General features: G+C 34.0%; 2 protein-coding genes across 2 annotated transcripts; one reads left to right on the forward strand and one right to left on the reverse strand.

The window, feature by feature from the left end:
* Window positions 1-2801: 2801 nt before the first annotated feature.
* Window positions 2802-12269, reverse strand: LOC113060354 (NACHT, LRR and PYD domains-containing protein 3-like). The gene is made up of 8 exons (XM_026229218.1): window positions 12188-12269; window positions 8496-8661; window positions 6232-8184; window positions 5365-5535; window positions 4826-4996; window positions 4120-4281; window positions 3931-3977; window positions 2802-3855 (listed from the first exon to the last, which is right to left on the reverse strand). The coding sequence occupies exons 2-8, from the start codon at window positions 8642-8644 to the stop codon at window positions 3329-3331; spliced, it is 3180 nt and encodes a 1059-aa protein (XP_026085003.1). The 5' UTR covers window positions 8645-8661; window positions 12188-12269; the 3' UTR covers window positions 2802-3328.
* A 1899-nt stretch (window positions 12270-14168) lies between these two features.
* Window positions 14169-19388, forward strand: LOC113060355 (kelch-like protein 10). Its single transcript, XM_026229219.1, has 8 exons — window positions 14169-14333; window positions 14659-15151; window positions 16159-16584; window positions 17557-17754; window positions 17923-18072; window positions 18702-18818; window positions 19004-19095; window positions 19187-19388. The coding sequence occupies exons 1-8, from the start codon at window positions 14191-14193 to the stop codon at window positions 19317-19319; spliced, it is 1752 nt and encodes a 583-aa protein (XP_026085004.1). The 5' UTR covers window positions 14169-14190; the 3' UTR covers window positions 19320-19388.
* Window positions 19389-19763: the final 375 nt, after the last annotated feature.

Genomic DNA, 19763 nt, shown 5'->3' on the forward strand with positions numbered 1-19763 from the left:
CGGTTTTAGAGTATAGGATACAATTAGGTTTGGATACAGGTTGGTTATTAATGAGAGATCCAAGGAAAAGATCAACTGTCCAGATGAAAAGATTTGTACCCACTGCTGAACGGTTGATGGTGGACAAATGGCATGATTTTGATATTGTTTTCATAACAGTTCAATGAACAAGAAATTATTTTTGACTAACTGATATTTTAAACATATATTGTTGGTTTCTTTTTTATGAAAATATTTCAATACGTATTTCAAAGCACTTGCACGTCTCCTGTTATAGTGTTTGGTTTGTGAGTGAATCAATGTGGTTGAACGAATCAGTTGAGTGAGTCAGTGAATTAATTAATACAGTCACTGTAGTCACTGATGTAACATACAGAAACATACAGCCTCTATTTTAATAAATAATGAAGTGACTGACCAACAGAATAATTGTATCAAATCAACAAATTAATTCTTACATATAATTATTCCAGAATAAATGCTTACGAGGAGGAAAAATGTGTTGAATATCAGAAGCCCAACCAGAAGAGCATGCCTGTTAAAAGCAGATAATGTTGCTGGTAATTTTTATGTTTATACTTACACATCAGAAGGGAATCGGATCAACCAAACTGAGAAAACATAATTGGAAATAAAGTCCCATGAAGACTTTGGCTTCTAAACAGTTTCAGCCAATTAATCTTTAAAGTGTGAAATACTAAAATCCCCAAACTTGAGACAACCCTGTTCCAATGTATTAATTAATAAAAACAGATTTTGAATTATAATAAATTAAGCACTTTCAAAAAGTCAGTCTATGTTTCCTAACTTTATACCCAGAGGAACAGATTGAACAGCATAAGTCAACTTTGAAGGCCCTGTGGCTTTATTGAAAAGTACCCAGAATAATCTCTTAAAGGGGGGGTGAAATGCTATTTCATGCATACTGAGTTTTTTACACTGTTAAAGAGTTGGATTCCCATACTAAACATGGACAAAGTTTCAAAAATTAAGTTGTACGTTTAAAGGAGTATTTTTGTTCCCAAAATACTCCTTCCGGTTTGTCACAAGTTTCTGAAAGTTTTTTTCGAGTATGGCTCTTTGTGACGTTAGATGGAGCGGAATTTCCTTATATGGGTCCTAAGGACACTTCTGCCGGAAGAGCGCACGCTCCCGTATAGCAGAGCACTGAGAGCACAACAGACTTCACTGATCAGAGCGAGAGCGTCGCGAAATGTCACAAAAGAAGTGTGTTTTTGGTTGCCAGGGCAAGACAACCCTACACAGATTACCAAAAAAAAAAAACAGTATTAAGGGACCAGTGGATGGAGTTTATTTTTACAGAGCATCAACGGAGTTGTGCAAGTGTTTGTGTTTGTTCCCTGCATTTCGAAGATGCTTGTTTTACAAACAAGGCCCAGTTTGACGCCGGATTTGCACATCGTTTATTTCTTAAGAATGATGCAATCCCAACGAAAAAAGGGTCATAATAGGATTAAGGGTGCTTCTCTTTATTCAAATTCATACGTCCTTGTTCGTGTGTTGGAACCGCAGGCGGTGAGTAAAACTGCTTAAAATATTTCTACCTCCTTGTTAGTGCGTCCGCCTCCCATGCCGTTGACCCGGGTTTGAGCCCCGCTCGGAGCGAGTCGTTGCTGCTGATGCTCTCGTTCAGTTTCAGCCTCTGGTTCTGATTCTGGATCATAAATAAACGGCTGAATCTAACTGTAAGCCATGGTTTGTTTTGGATGATGGGTTTTCCCTCACGGTAATGTCACAGCTTCCACATGCTCTCAACGCAAAAGCCTACTGGCGCTCGTGATTCTTTAGCTCCGCCCACACGTCACGCCTCCACGCCTCTTTCTCTTATGAATATAATAAAACTAAAGACTTTTTGGAGTTATGAAGGATGCAGTACTACTAGTAGTATAACAGGATATTGAGTGAAAACGAGCATTTCACCCCCCCTTTAATGATAGCCATTTTTTTAATCTTTTTTTTGTTCTTTTTCAGTAAGGTGTTGGAAATTAAGAGCACATTTTTCCAATTGGTACTTCACTATAATAATATCCTGTCTTAATTAGTGATATTGTGTAACAAAAGTATCACTGCAGTATCATGAGCGCTAACCAGAGGCTTGGGAGGACAAATCAATACATCTCTGCCTAGCGTTCTTAAGAAAGAGGGCTATGTCATCAGCAAGATGTCTGACTAGCTGTCTGAAAGCTCTTCCTGTTAAACTGAATGTTTTATGTAAGTGCGAGGAATCTGAACTTCAAATAGACAAAGGTAAAGAGAAATGGGGCAGCCCTGCCTAAACACCCTGAGTAATTCAAAATGTTGTATTTCTTCACTTCTCATTCATTGCCTTCTCCCTGTACAATTAAAGAATTAACATGTCCTTCAAGATGACTTTAATTGAAAACCGGGTCACAGGCTGGAGGACAGAGGAGCGAGGAAACAAGGACCTATGAATTTGAATACAGAGAAGCACCCCAATCTTATTATATACAGTACATTTAAGAAAACAGAAATACACGTACAATGTACACTACAGTGCAAAAGTATTAGGCCACTAGTATTTTCAACAACAACAAAAAAAAAATGTTTTAAATCAGTTATTTATTTATTTTTCTGTAGTGTTTGTAAAAATCAGATTACATTTCCAAACATTCCTTTTTCCATTAATTGTAATTATCCAGTGAGATTCTTGTATGCACACGGAGTTTGACAGCAACCAGTGCTCCACACAGAGATCTGATTTCACCATCATCCAGTCCTACTTGAATGACATGAAAAAAAAAACTGACAAAGACTAAATACAGAAGAACTTTGCCAATGTCCCCAAGATGCTTTAAGAAACCCCATTGAGTGCAAGACAATGATAATATTTTATTGGTCATTGGTTTATAAAAATCAAATTGAGAAACTTAAATCATAACTGCTAATTAAGTTGCTGTAAGTATTTGAAAGCATCAGGGTAAAATATATACTTTGAGGATAAAATATATCAATCACCATTATTAATCAGCTATAAATCAATCAATAGCTATTTTATACATAGACAGATAGATTAATAGATACACTTTTTTTATTTCTTTTTTTAGGTTAGCTACATTAAAAACTGGTGGGCGTTCATATTTTTTACACACAGCTCCAAACTGGGGTGAAGTTAGGAGTTGTTTTTGTCCACATATTGAAAGGACAGACGTACCTTCTTTTTGTGTTTCTATGAACTAAAATTAAGATTAGAAAAGAGAACAGCTGTGTGAGTTAAAGAGGGATAATGTGAGTGTGTTTTTTCTCTCAACTCTGTTCTTGAATTGTTTCTCATAGGAAGCTGTTAAAACTAACAAAGAGACACTGACAAATGAGGATAAAGCCCAAATCCAGCATAGAGGGGTTCAGTGAATTTGGTGTTGAATGTGTGTAAGTGTGTGAGTGTGTGTGTGTCAGAGACACTGTAGAAGGACAGAGTGCCTGACGACCAGTCCAGATACACTCCTATTCTGTTAGAGATTCTTAAAGGGGCAGGTATGACTTTTCTGTACTTATTGTGTCTCACAATAAATTTGTTATCAAAACAATTCAAACTCCAAGACTTTTCATTGTGCCCAAGCAAACTTTCAGTACACCACCTTTTCCTACTGATTCCTTTATATGTCACTGATATATCAGCCCTCTCAATCCATTCAGCCTCCCAGTAACAGCGTCCAGTCAGACTTTCTCTACACAGAACCTGACACCATTCATCAAATCTCTCTGAATGATCAGGATATGGCTGTTTCTCTGTCGCATGTGTCACTTTTCTGTTCATCTCAGACAGAGTGAGAAAAGTGCCTGCTGTATTTAAATCCAGTGTGAGATCACATGCATCTGAACACAAGAAGAGAGATTATAACACATGTAACACAACAAAATAACAACTGTTGAAATTTTTGTGTGTCCTACATTTCTGTGGTCCTTCTGTAATCCTGAACGGTCCTCCATGTTCCACACTATAACAAGAGAGGATTATGATAGTTGGAAAAGTAAAATTCTTGCATTAACCCATTTAATGTAGCTAGGAGGCTGGTCAGCTAGCTAGTTCGACTTGTCATTCTGTTTAATACAAATGATGATTGTTAGTGTTGAACATACTTGAGTTTTTCCAATTTGTAGTTTGGATCAGAAAGCAGCTCAATTAATGATTGTCCTGGGTGATTGTAGCTCAGATCCAGTTCTTGCAAGTGTGAGGGGTTTGAACTCAGAGCTGAAGCCAGAAAAGAACAACCTTCCTCTGTCACCATACAGCGTGATAATCTATAAACACACAAGGATTCAAGATAACATGTTATGTGATATAAAAACTGATCAGGTACAAGACTACAGAATGCACATACATTTAGACTACATCCTTTTTAGTGATCTGGTATTTTTTGGGCAAATAAAGATTTGTATCATGGATATGGGGGAAAACAGAAATATTATTCTGATTTCTATTTTTTCTTAAAGTACTTGCAGTAATTATTAATCTATTAGCATGAGACCATCTTATTTTGATTCACACACAAGAATCTTCTGATTCCTGTAACTCTGCTTTAATAAAAATAATCATTAATTCAGTCTTTTGATTTTTTCATCCACACATAACTGATTACAGGTTCAATTCAGATGGATCAACTCAGTTTAGATTAATTTAGGGTTCAGTGTGTTACTAATTTTCAAAAATAACTGACTAATACAAATCCAATCTTCAGACACACCGGGGTTTGCTAGTATATTACAAACACTCAAGAGATAAGGACCAGAGAAGAGGAAGTCTTTCATTTTATTACTAAGTGTACCTTAATCTGTTTTTTCTTACCTCAGTATGTTGAGTTGACAGTTTGAGCTCTTCAGTCCATCAGAGAGCAGCTTCACTCCTGAATCCTGCAGATCATTATTACTCAGGTCCAGCTCTCTCAGTGAGTTTGATGATTGTAGAAATGAAGATAAGCTTTTACAGCACTGACCAGTGAGTTTACAGCTTGTTAATCTAAACAGATCAGAGTACAAATACTGTACACTTAAACTAGTGAAAAGTGTAAAAAAAATAATTGACGTGGTATGAAAGGATGGCATCCATCCATATTAAAATAAGGTCCTCACCTTGGCTTTCCCCAAAATAACACTATTTATTGCATTCCTTATAATGTTCAACAGTGAACAAAAAAATCAATAAAATGACATGCAAAAGGAAGACAATGACAAATGATTTGTTTTTATCCTTTGTCTACAGGAGTTGTGTTACACTACTGCACCAAGATATATTCACTACATCAGGATATTTGCCAAAAATGGTAAAAAAAAAAAAAAAAAAAAGTAACTTCAAAAACTATTCAGTTTGAAAAAGAAACCCCAAACCTCAATATGTTGAGTTGACAGTGTGAACTCTTTAGTCCAATAGAAAGCAGCTCCACTTCTGTAACATCGAGGTCATTGTGGCTCAGGTCCAGCTCTCTCAGAGAGTTTGATGTTTGTAAAGATGAAGACAAACTTTTACAAAACTGACCAGTGAGGTTACAGTCAGCAAGTCTATAACACACAATGAAATAAGGTTTAAGAAAGAGGAGAAAAAATACAAAGGAGCTCAACAACAACTACTGTCATGTGAATGTGACAAGACAACATGGTGGGGGAAAATAATAATGCAGAGGCTATTTCATGCTTCAGAATTGTATTTTGATTTACTATATTGGCTTGTTGCTGTTGTTGTTTCCGCCGTATTACATGATTACTAATTAACATTATTAGAGTAGCATTTAATGCTAAAAGGATCACATAATGACAAATTTCAAATATTCGATCTGAAATTATTTTCTGATGTAAATGCAGTGAATGCATGAGAAATCCTTAACACACAAACTGACACTCACAATTATAACATTTATTGGGTAGCATGTAGACAAGTTAATTGCATTTGCCTGCAGTTGCCATAAATTCCACCAGATAATGATCTGATTAATTGGTGGTCAGTAAATAAAAGTGCTTTAACAAACTTTATTGTTTAATTTTATGAACTTAAATATTCAATTACAATATTATTGAAAAATGTCCATACCAGTGATAAATCAGATTTTCTAAAAGAGTTGAAACAAACTATGACTTAAAAGTGACAAAAAAGCAGCAAAATAAGCTTTATCTGATATTCTTGGTATTGTGAATGATGTAATTCATAAGGATGAATATATTAACATGTGACTACACACAGACGCATCAATTAATACTCACATAGCTTTTCTGCAGTTCACCACAGCTAGTATCAGTCTCTCTTTACCCTCGTCTGATGTGTTGTATTTCTTCAGATCAAACACATCCAGCACCTCCTCTGATATCTTAAGCATGTAGGCGATTGTTGAGCAGTGAGACGGAGAGAGTTTATTCACATAGCGATTCTCTGATTTCACAAACTCCTGAATCTCTTTGTACAGAGTCTGATCCTTCATTTCCATCAGACAGAGGAACAGATTGTTGCATCTGTCAGCTGAGAGATCACCCTTTATTTTGTTTTTAATGTACTGTGTGATTCTATTGATTGTTTCCAAGTTGTTCACTGTGTGTGTCAGTAGATCCTTTAGAAGTCTCTGATTTGACTCCAGTGAGACGCCCATCAGGAACCGCAAGAAATGATCCAGGTGTCCGTTTTTGCTATGTAATAATTCATTAACTGCTGCTATTAGTATCTCATGTAGAATATCATGTAGACAGCATTCCAAGATTTTACAGTTACATTCATCCAAGAACAAGCACAGTGATTCCCTATTTTTGACAACGTTTGAGTAAAACACAAAAAATGCAGCTAGAAACTGTTGAAAGCTCAGATGTATGAAGCTGTAAACTTTCCTCTGATGTATCACAGATTCCTCTTTAAAGATTTGAGAATACAATGAGTCATCAGTGACGTATATGCCGCTCTCAATCAGGTCTTCCTCATAGAAGACCACATTGCCCTTTATCAGCTGACTGAAAGCCAGTTCAGCAAGTTTCACAATCACTCTTCTGTTGGACTTCAGGAGTTTTTCTGGATCTTTCTCATCATACTTCTGATTCCTCATGTTGATCTGAGTCAGCAGGAAGTGGATGTACATTTCAGTCAGAGTTTGAGGGATTTCTGCACTCTCATCTCGTTTCAGGAGGGTCTGAAGCACAGTGGATGAGATCCAGCAGAAGACGGGGATGTGACACATGATGTGGAGGCTTCTTGATCTTCTGATGTGTGAGATGATTCTGCTGGCTTCATGCTCATCACTGATTCTCTTCCTGAAATATTCCTCTCTCTGAGACTCATTGAATCCCTGAATTTCTGTCACACGGTTGATGTATTTTGAGGGGATCTGATTGGCTGCTGCTGGTCTGGAGGTGATCCAGATGAGAGCAGAGGGAAGCAGCTCTCCTCTGATGAGGTTTGAAATCAACACACCCACTGAAGAAGACTTATTCATATCAAGGACTCTCTCATCATCTGAAAATGTCAGTGGAATTCTGCTTTCATCCAGACCATCAAAGATGAACACAACTTTACTCTCTTCAAAAATCTTTGAGTCCAGATTTTGAAGTTCAGGATAAAAGTCCAGCAGAAGTCTGTGAAGACTATACTGGTGATCTTTAATCAAGTTCAGCTCTCGAAATGGAAGCACAAACATGAAATCTACATCCTGATTGGCTTTTTCCTCAGCCCAGTCCAGAATGAACTTCTGCACGGAGACGGTTTTTCCAATTCCAGCGATGCCTTTAGTAAGAACAGTCTTGATTTTGTCTTTCTCCTCGCATCCTGGTTCATGTAAGGGTTTAAAGATGTCATTGCAGTAGAATGGAGTGTCTTGTGTTCTGGCTGTTTTCTCCATCTGTAAAACCTCATATTCTTTATTCACCCCTTCAATCTCTCCTTCTATGATGTAGAGCTGTGTGTAGATCCAGTTCAAAGGGGTTTCATTCTCTTCTAGTGCGATTCCCTCAAATAAACTCTCATACTTGTTCTTCATACTGGTTTTATATTGATCTCTCACTCTTTTTATGACATCATCTACTGGTTGATGAGAATTGTGCTGTAAGTCTGCATTCTCCTTCAGCAATTTGTGTGTCTGCAGAGCTTCTGTGTTTTGCCACCCAAGAAAGTTCCGACAGTAGGAGACAAAGCGTGTCAGATAGAATGTAACTGATCTGATTACATCATCACTCTTCACTCTGTAGAAACAGTGAGATGAATAGAAAACTGCATTGAAATGTCCCAGCACATCAAACTCAGTGCTCTAGTTTGAAATGACACCACATTCACACAGAGGTGGTCGTTCAGACAGCATCCCACTAGCTGTCTAGAAACAACAAATGAATACTTCTTTGCACAGCCTTTAGATTCTTCAATAACTCTTTACATTGAGAAAATTTCAACTTAAAATCCTGGCTAGTGGGAAATCTGCAGACTTTATATTTTGTATAAAAATGTCTGTAATCAACATCCCTGTTTACCATGTTTCATCCATCCCATTTATACTCACTCAGAGTCTGGAGTCACTGCTCCATCCTTGAGATCACGGGGGTTTTCTATGGACTCGTCACTCTTCACAGAAACACAACTGGATTCAGGAGCTGCTTCTTCATGTGTGTGAACATCCTCCTCCTCCTCCCTCTTTTCACAGAGACTCATTTTACAGGCTGTGCTTTCTAAATAGACAATAGATATATTCATCTGAATTGACAAAAGATTCTTCTGCCCTAATGTGCTCTCTTGAATTTCTGACAAATAACTGATAACATTCATTTATTATATTTAGTCCTGGAATATAAAACATATTTTCACAGAATAGGTGAGACTCTTTCAGGATTTTTTATTTTAGTTTTTTTGCTTTTTGTGACTCCAAAAGGCAGCTTAGTATCATTTTTTACTCCTAACATAGTTCATGCGCTTTCTTTCAAAAAATCTGATAAGTCTGCTGAAACCATTTCTCTTGCATTTTAAACTTCACTGAACCAGTTTCTGTTTTCTCAAGAAATAGGGGAGCACAAAAAACAATGTTGTTTATTTACCAACTATATACAGGTAAACCAGATTTCTTCATTTCTGCATGTCACACATACAATGACAGAAGTTATAGTTCAGGAATCAGGATCACGCTAACATTCCTCTAAAAAATATATATCTAACAATCTCACTTTATTTCTCATAATTGGACTTTTATTATCTCACCATAGTTGTTTGCAATGACAGCATTTGAGGACATAACTGATGATGTGAGCAGCAGAGATTCATCCTTATTTTAGTGTTTGGCTTTATATATATTTTTGCTTTCATCCTTCAATATAAAGTCACAACTGTGAAGAATGAAGTTAAAATTACCATAGATTAGTGGTACTTTAGGACTACCACTGCACACTCTCTCAAAAATAGAGATCTTTGTACAAATATTAGATCTTAAGATTGTGGTGTATTTAAATTCTTCATTTTACAAAATGCAGTCTGTCGGCAGAAATGGGTTTACTTGTGTCATAAACTGGCTGAATTTTGGCTGTTTTCAGTAGAAAGCTGGGTAACACTTTATAATAACTGCACACTATTAATCATTAATTAAGCATTAGTAAACAGATAATTCACAATTTATAAAGCATTAATAGACAGTAATAATCAGTTTATAAATACAGATATAAATGCTTTATTCTTGATTTAAAAGCATATCTATAATGTGTAATTTCATACTTTATTCATGATCAATTTATCATTTCTCAATGAAGTATAGCATTATTTACAAACCAGTTATTTAGGAGTTTCCAGTGATTCATAAGATCACAAGAAATGTAGTAAATTCAGGTAGTTATAAAGCATTTAGTAGTGGTCAGTAAACTATTTATGTGAGCTCATCTAAAGTGAGGACTAGTTACGCCTTGTAAAGCATTTATAAAGGATATTTAAAGGCTCAGTTATCTTCTAAACAAAAAACAGAAACTAACAAAACACAGTGATACAGAACATAGAAATATTAACAGCCTTTAAATCTCATTTGTAAAAGCTTTACAAGGCATAAATAGTCCTCACTTTAGATGGGCTCACAAAAATAGTTAACTAACAACTACATATATTTTATAACTACCTGAATTAACCCTGAATTACAGTAGAAATACATGTTAATAAACCATATATTAACACTATAAGTAACTATTACTATATGTCTGAATAAAAAGATTAACATTTAAATTGTTTACTAATCATTTACTTACAATTTCTAAGTGATCTTATGAACCACTGACAACTCCTTAATAACTGTTGTGTAAATAATGCTATAGTTAATTTAGAAATGATAAATTGATAAGTAATAAAGTATGAAAAAACAATTATTAAATACATTATAGATATGCTTTTAAATCAGGTATAAGGCATTTATATCGGTATTTATAAACTGCTTATAAATGTCTATTAATGCTTTTTAAATGATGAATTAACTGTTTCCCAATGCTTAACTAATGGTTAATAGCATGCAGTTTTTATAAAGTGTTACCGAAAGCTGTGACAATTTACTATGATTTTTGCTTTGATAAACTCCTAATTTGCTGATTTTAAATAGTTAGTAAGGTAGTTGTTAAGTTTAAGTATTGGGTAGGATTTGGAAGTAGAATATGTTCATGCAGAATATGTAATGCTTCAAATGTTTGATATGCATCCAAGCACCACGGCTCCTTCAGTGAAGTCTTTGAAGTTTAATGACTCGCTTATGAAATGGAACAATCTTGTGACATTCTAACATTTAAAGAAAAGGTTCCCTCCAGATCATCTGTAAAATGTAAGTTATGTCCTGAAGTGCACTTCTATCTGTCAAAGTATCTGAGAAGGAAGCCACACGTCTTCTCAAGTAACATTTATAGTGACCTTTGTCACAAGGACAAAAATATTTTATTCAAAATATTTCATTTCTTAAATAAAATAAAATGCAAAATACAATTTCATGACCAGTAAGAAAAAAATTATGGCTGAGACATTTTCTCAATTAACTTTTGCACCAAATGGCTTCTTATAATGTTGAGATATACAAGATAATGTTCATGCTCACAAATATGCAAAACAACAATGGTGAGATATAAAAGTGCAATTATGAGAAATAAAGTGAGATTGTTAGATATAGTTTGTAGAGGAATGTTTGTGAGATCCTAATTCCTGAACTATAATTTCTGTCATTGTATATGTGACATGCAGAAAGGAAGAAAACTGGTTTACCTGTATATTGATGGTAAATAAACAACATTGTTTTCTTGCTCCTGTTTCTTGAGAAAACAGAAACTGGTTTAGTCGTTAGTTCATAACGCAAATGAAAATGTTTCAGTAGACTGACAACATTTTGTGAAAGAAAGCACATGAACTATGACAGGAGAGAAATAATCTGCCTTTTGGAGTCATACACACACACACACACACACACACACACACAAAACCTGAAAGAAGCTTAATTATCCTGTGAAAATATTTTTTATATTCCAGGACTAAATATAATAAAAACACATCATATAAATCACAAAAAATAAATGTATTGGGTTTTTATTCCATATAGTGTAAGTAATGTTTTTTTTCATTTCATACAATTACAATTAATTAATTGTATCACCATTCAATTAAGACTGAATTTGTGCATGTTTTATAAAAAATTTTTTGCAAATACTTCAATGCAGACACACACACACACACACACACACACACACAAACGAAAAAAAGGTAATTTAGTAATATCTAAAAACTACACAAAAAAATACAGCAAAAAACTATTTGTACTCTGTTATATGCTTCTGGTTGTAACGCTTAATATTTGAAACATCAAAATAAATGAAACATTTCAATGCAAACTCATCAGGTGACAAGGCTTAATAATTGAAACAACACAAAATATTCTTAAGTTACAAATAAAGAAAATAGCAGTAAGATTTTTTCTTAAAAATGTTTTGTAAATCTAGCCCCTGAATTTTATAACATCTGATATTCTGACAGGCTGATTTCCTTTTCTGAGAAATCATTGATCACATTCCCCAAATTTTTACAGGATAGTTCAGTTTCCATTATATTTGTGTTTTATCAGCAGCAATTTGGTTGTGGAAAGCAATCGAGAAAAGAAAAAAAATAACAACAGAGAATAAAGCATCCCAAGTACTGACTTTTTATAGTTCAATAATGAAGCATGAGAATGATCTCAAATACTTGTCAGTTCAGACCTACCTCTGTCTCAGCAGTAAAGAGCATCAAACACAAACCTCTTGCAGTTCATAAATCTTGTCTCTTCAAACAGCTGTTCTTTTCTGAGGATGTCCACTTACTTCCTTTCCTAAATTTGAGTGTGATTACGTAGTTTCTCTTGTATGATAAACTAGCTGAACCAGTTTAAATTTTCACAAGAAAAAGAGGAGCAAAAAACAATAGTTTTCTTTTTTTGCATGTCATTGTCTAAACCAGGCTTGTGATATCATAATATGCTTGACAATGAAACTATCAATATATTTAATATATCAACATATGCTGTTGTTATAACTGTTAGTGTTTCAACAATATCCTGTCTAACTGCCGAATACACAAACACACACTTACACTCAATATTTTTTCCTCCTTCAAATTAATTATGCAACTTTTTAGTACTTTCGTGTAAACAGTGTTAGTGTTTTGAAAGGAATATGTCTTTACCTGCAGTATAGAGGCAGTCAAAAGTGTACCACTAAACCAAAAAGCGGTAACACTTTAGAATAAGGTTCCATTAGTTAATGTTAGTTAACTACTTTCGTTAACATGAACTAAGCAAGAACAATCCTTCTACAGCATTTATAAGTCTTAATTCATGTTAATTTCAACATTTACTAATGCATTATTTAAATCAAAAGTTGTGCTTGTTAACATTAGTTAATGCACTGTGAATTACCATGAACTAACAATGAATAACTGTATTTTCATTAACTAACATTAACGAAGGTGAATAAATATAGTAATAAATGTATTATTCATTGTTTGTTCATGTTAATTAATACATTAACTAACATTAACTAATGGAACCTTATTCTAAAGTGTTACCCAAAAAGCTCTACTTTGGAGTCGAAACTAATCTGTCCATAAAACAATCTTAGCTGACAATGAGACAATGTTGATACTTAAAACTGCACTGAGAACTCCAGTGCATCTCCTGAGCTACAAAACTTCAGAGCTAGCAACGTCTGAGAATCTAAAATGTTCCTCATGTGGAGATTTCAGAGCCATTAAAGATGTTCAACTCACTCTCAGTGTGAACTGCATTCAGCATGAACAGCAGCTCGCACTCACAGATCAGCAGAAATTCACTTTGTCAAGGGCAATGACATAATTAAATTATATCCTCATGATTTCTTGATGAAGGCTGATACAGATATATGATTTTCATAGAAAATACAAATGTACTTCAGATATCTGCCACAGACATTTCTGACTCAAAAAGTCACTGAAACAGCTGATGGAAAAATACATAGGTCAGAGTTTCCTAACCATGCACCATGTGTGCTGTAGATGAGCTGTTCTGTTAATTCAACTAAAATATATAATACGCTCAGCTTTAAGGAGTCCGCATACTCCTGGCTTTTGAAAACAATTTTTAAAATATGTCAGCTTTGGTTAAAAAAGATAAAACAACTCGGACCCGAAGACTTGGGAGGTGAACTAATAATTTATTTTTCTGGTACAGTCTACATAGGCTCTAGTAGACTATGGGGCTGCCACATGATGAAAGAAAAACTCGACCTGAACCCATAACTCGATTATCTGTTTCCAGTACAGAACCTATGGAGGTTGCATGTCAACACAAAATGAACGAATCCCTCACTGAGATCACTCATTCCGGAGTAATCTTAAAGATTTGAATCATTCAAGAACTACCCATCACTAGTTGTTAGGTCTATTTGGCATTTTTGTTCAATGTTTACAATCTTGTGTAATATAATTACTTAAGTTCTTAATTGTATTGGCCACTGAGTTAAAAATGTGATGGTTACATATTATTGAAAACTTGATGTTCAATGACTGTGAGAATTTTTTATGCAAAAGCCAAATGCAGAAGTCCAAGACACACAAAAAAACAAACAAACAAAAAAAAAAAACCATATTGGAACTCTGCCACTATGATGTCACAAAGACATTCTAGAACTAGAATATATAGAACTCTAGAGTCAGAGTTTGATACATTTACTAAAGATCAACAGCTGGTAAAAATGGAGAACATCAGTCCCACAGCCTTTAATGTGTTTGATGAAGCACGTTTACTGGGTGAACACACGGACCTGATCATCAGAGCAAATGACAGAGAATTTCAAGTGCACAAGATCATCTTGTGCGGCTGCAGCCCGTATTTTAGGTAAGTAAAAGCATTCATCCTGCACAAAGTACCTAGAAATAATCATATACAAATATTTCACCACTAACATCATACTGTTGAAACTGCCTAAGCTGTCCATATATAAATGAATACAAATAAATGAATGAATTGCCAGAACACAACATTACTACAGTATGGTAAGCATGCTTGTTGCATGTTGAATTTAATATATAAAGCTAATCTGTTACAATTTTGTGACAGAATGTGAAAACTGGTCTTAAATTAAAATGTAAATATTTTTTAATGTGTGTAACACAAATACGCATTAAAAATGCCTGTATTTCTTTTTCAAATGTGTTTGCAGGGTTCTTCTTTCCACTAACTGGACCAGAACCGCGGAACATTTCTATGATATTCCAGGAATGTCCCGAAACATCATGTCTCTTATTATTCAGTACGCGTACACAGGATCTGTCCTGATTACAGAGGAGAATGTGCTGGAGCTCTTGGTGGCGGCTGATCAGTTCTTAGTCTCAGGTCTTGTAGATGCCTGCTGTCAGTTCCTGGAGTCACGCTTACGTCCGGAGAACTGCGTTGGCATCCGCATGTTTACAGAGGATTTCCACTCCTGCTCAAAGCTCTGCCGTAAAGCAAAGCTCTACATCCTGCAGCACTTTGAGGAGGTTCTGCAAGTATCTGAGGAGTTCCTGGAGCTCTCACTGGAGCAGCTCGAGGAGATCATCGAGAAGGATGAGCTGATTGTCAAACAGGAGGAGGTGGTTTTTGAGGCCGTCCTCCACTGGATTGATCATGCACCTGAAAGCAGGAGGAAACACATCGCCATGCTTCTGCCAAAGGTAAAATAGGGAAAGACAGTAAACTTTGACTAAATTAAAAATGTATTAATTAAATTTAAATAAAAAAGTAAACATAAAATAAATATTTAAAAATACTTTTTATTTATTAGTTTTTTTCTTGTTTTCTATTACAAATATCTAAAAAGTCAAGAAACATTTACTTGAGAAGAAAATGACTTTAAGATAAAGTCTTGTTTACTGAAAATTTTTAATTATTACCAAAAAAAAAACATAATTTTTTATTCATGTTATAATTTTTTTATATATATTTTCTGTTTTCATTTTACTCGTAGTTAACGGTTTATGAATTTTGTTGTTTTGTCATTTTTGATTTTACATTTTTTTAAATTGATTTACTTTTTCATTTTATTTCAGTCTTATTGTTACTCTAGTAAGTACATCAAGTTCAAATGAAATGAAAATGAAAAATGTTGCCTTGACAACTAGCTGAAATAAAATATTTTATTTATTTCAGTTAAAGTTTATTTTATTTATTTATTTTATTTGTTAAATATAATAACCCTGCAACAGAGTAAGAAAAATCTTACCTTAGTTTTAAAATTAGTTTATTTAATTTTATATTTGGTATATTTTTCTTAACCCACTGACAGATTGTTTTATTTTTTATTTTTTTTATTTTAAGCATAAACATAATTAATTGTTATCATTTTTTAATAAAACAAGACTTAACATCTTAAGTCATTTGTCTTTATTTTGCTAATTTTTTTATCTTGATCTTAGAAAGTTTAGATACTGTATTTGTACCATAAACACAAGTAAAACATTTTTGTAGTGTTGTAACCACTTTGGCGTTGTGCATTTTTACTTTCTCAAAAAAACTCATTCTGTATGATTTATAAGCGTTTTGAAAAATGAGGACATGGGTTATGTCCTCATAAGTCACCCTCTCCTTGTAATACCTGTGTCATACCCATGTCATTACACAGAGTTGTGTCCTGATATGTCACAAATACATGCACACACACACTCTCTTCACTGTGCTTCAGGTTCGAATGGGATTAATGACAACAGACTACTTCATCAATAATGTAAAGAGCAATGCACTGGTGATGGAGAATGAGGCCTGCATGCCTCTTATCATCAATGCAATGAAGGCTTTGTTTGAATTTGACATGGATTTAGAAGAGCCCACCAGCTCAGAGCTCATACATCAACTGACACGCCCACGTCTGCCCTCTGCGATCCTATTGGCCATCGGAGGATGGAGTGGTGGCAATCCCAACAATGTGATCGAGGCATATGATGCAAATGTAGACCGCTGGGTCAATGTGACTCTTGAGGATGAGAGTCCCAGAGCCTATCATGGCACAGCCGTCCTGGATGAGTTCGTCTACTGTGTTGGTGGTTATGACAGTGTGGAGTATTTCAACAGTGTGAGGAAGCTCAATTTCATCACTCAAACTTGGCATGAGGTGAGTAATGTTGTAGGTCAACAGGTTACTTTCATTTTTGATTCCTTTATAAAAAAAGTACAGTGGTAAAAACTGATGGGACCAACGTACTGAATGAAAGTGCTCGAAGAAAAACCTTGATGCATTTTTGTATCCCCAAACTGATTGTAGCTTTGGATATAATTTAATTAATTAATATAATATATCTGTGGATATAATATAATATAATAAATAATTCTACATAATAATATTACATTTTATTGTACATTTGGATCTGTGTTTTATAAGTACATTTGAGATACTATTATTCAGTTATAGTACTATAGTTTATTAATATTTAGTTTTTTTAAATATATTTTTTAAATATTTACTCTCATTTTAGATTGTAGTAAATTTGTTTTGTGTTTTTGTAATTTTCTTTTTTTTAAAAACATGTCTATAGAGTTTTTTTAGTACATCAAGTTAAAATAAATGAAAATAATAAATATTACCTTTCCAAATAGCTGAAATAAAATCAGTTTAAGGATTTAATTTATTTTATAAAAATATTACATATATATAAATATATATAAAAATAAATAAATAAATATATATATATATATATATATATATATATATATATATATATATATATATTTTTTTTTTTTTTTTTTTTTTAAGCTTCCACCTTTTCATTTATTTCATGCAATGACTTTTTTGTATGGCTTTAGTTTTAGTTAACTATAATAACCCTGACAATATAAAATAATATCATATAATATAATCTTTGGACAAAAATAACCAGTATTATATTCATGATCATGCCAAAAAAGTACCTTTTTGTTAAGCACATTGGTACTTTAAAACAAATTTAAAAGTATGCATTTGTACCTTTAAAAATACAGCAAAAAATCTGGTACTACCATTATACTTTTCTGCAATTGATAGAAAAGAACAATGAAGCAGTGTATTGATATATGAACACTGATTTTTATGCCAAATGATGTGTTGTAGGTGGCTCCCATGTATGAACGACGATGCTATGTTAGTGTTGCTGTTCTGGAAGGGTTCATTTATGCTATCGGTGGCTTTGATGGACATAGACGGCTAAAATCAGCAGAGCGCTATGATCCTGACACCAACCAGTGGACACTGACCGCATCCATGAACGAACGGAGGAGTGATGCCAGCGCCACATCACTGCACGGCAGGGTAATGCAGAAGGGCAGGGGAAAGGAGAAATTGTGGACTGTAGTATGAGAATACTGTAAATAAGAAACAGAATTTCATATGAAATATACTGTGTGTTGTAAACACTGTTTTTCTGAACAACCTGTAACAGTTGTGTGAAATGCTGTGGTCATTCTCATCATCTGGCAGGTTTATATCTGTGGAGGTTTTACCGGGACAGACTGTCTCTTCTCTGCTGAATGCTTTAACCCCGAGACAAACCAGTGGACTCTCATTAGTCCCATGAGAAGCCGGCGCAGTGGTGTTGGTGTGATCGCTTATGGGGATCTAGTTTATGCTGTGAGTATTAAACGCACACATCAGTGATTTTTTTGAATCACTGAGATACTATTTGAGTTTTATTCATATTTTAAATGTTATATATTATTTTATTGTAATTTTAATCAAAGTTTTTGTAATTTTGTTGGTTTTGTTTTTTATTTTAGTTTTTAGTTTTTGTTGTTTAAATTTCCTTTTTAATCATAGCATGATATGTGTCTATTTAGTTTTTTTTAATTAGTTTTTATTTTAAGTTTAATTGTTGCCTTGCCTTGCTGTACTATCTGAAATAATGTTATGAAAGTTAAAGTTTTAATAATAATAATAATAATATTATATATATATATATATATATATATATATATATATATATATATATATATATATATATATATATATATATATATATATATATATATATATATATTATTTCAGTTAAAGCAAGAAAAAAAAAATTAGTTACCTGTAATAACTCTTACACACATATAGAATCATGGAAGCAATCACAGTTTGAAGGTTGCACGTGTGTGTGTGTGTGTGTGTGTGTGTGAGAGAGAGAGAGAGAGAGAGAGAGAGAGAGAGAGAGAATGAATGCTTAGATGTGCATAAAAACACGAACAGAATGCATTAAAAAAATGTTTTTTTTTAAGGTTGGTGGTTTTGATGGTGCCAGTCGTTTGCGGAGTGCAGAAACCTACAACCCGCAGACTAACATCTGGTGTGATATTGCATCTATGTACAGCCCACGCAGCAACTTTGGCATTGAGGTGAGATGTGGACAATTAATCTGTATCTACTAAAACTATGAAATAACACTGCAATAATCTCAAAAACTCTAGAACACTTCATGTAAATGTCCAATTTAATCAATATTGCCCAATGTGTCCTATGTTATGATTTTTTTTATACAAAGTTAAAGTTTAAATTCATTTTTACCTTCCTCACAATCCAGGTAGTTGATGATCAGTTGTTTGCTGTGGGAGGGTTTAATGGATTCAGCACCACGTCTGATGTGGAGTGCTACGATGAGAAGACAAATGAATGGTAACGTCCACAAACAAACCATTTTACACAATTAAGACTCAATAATGTATATTTCTTTGCATTCTCAGCATGTGATCTGTTGTCTTCACAGGTCTGATGCAAATGAAATGGCCATATTCCGCAGTGCTCTGAGTTGTTGTGTAGTATCAGGATTATCTAACATGGCACAGTATGCTGCCCAGCGAGATGCAGTCCAGATACAAGACGAGTCTGACACTGAATGACCTGCTTCCAGCAGCATTCTCACCCTCTGACCAGGAAAAACCCCTCACCTGTGATATGTCACGTGAATAAATGCAATCAAAAATAAGGTCATGTTCTGAATGTCAAACTTCTCAAGTGTGGTTTCACTCATCAGATTATAGGTTCAAATCCTGCGCCTGTGGAAACTATCAACTCAATGAGCAATGAATGTAGTGAATTTAATCTAATATTGGAAATTATGTTTACTGAGTAAACTTTCTTACATAAAATCCATCCAACTATTATATTACTTTCCAAGTTTATGGACGTTGGTAAAGAATGCTCTTTTTTATATAGTTTTGAAGAATCTATATGTATTTTATTTTATTTTTATATTTTTATTATTGTCAGAGCATAAAGGCATTTTGTAAACATTTTTTTTTTTTTTTACTTTTTTGCTAAAACTAATTCAGTTAGTACAAGCA

The sequence above is a fragment of the Carassius auratus genome, chromosome 42, assembly GCF_003368295.1.
Source record: "Carassius auratus strain Wakin chromosome 42, ASM336829v1, whole genome shotgun sequence".
NCBI lineage: Eukaryota > Metazoa > Chordata > Actinopteri > Cypriniformes > Cyprinidae > Carassius > Carassius auratus.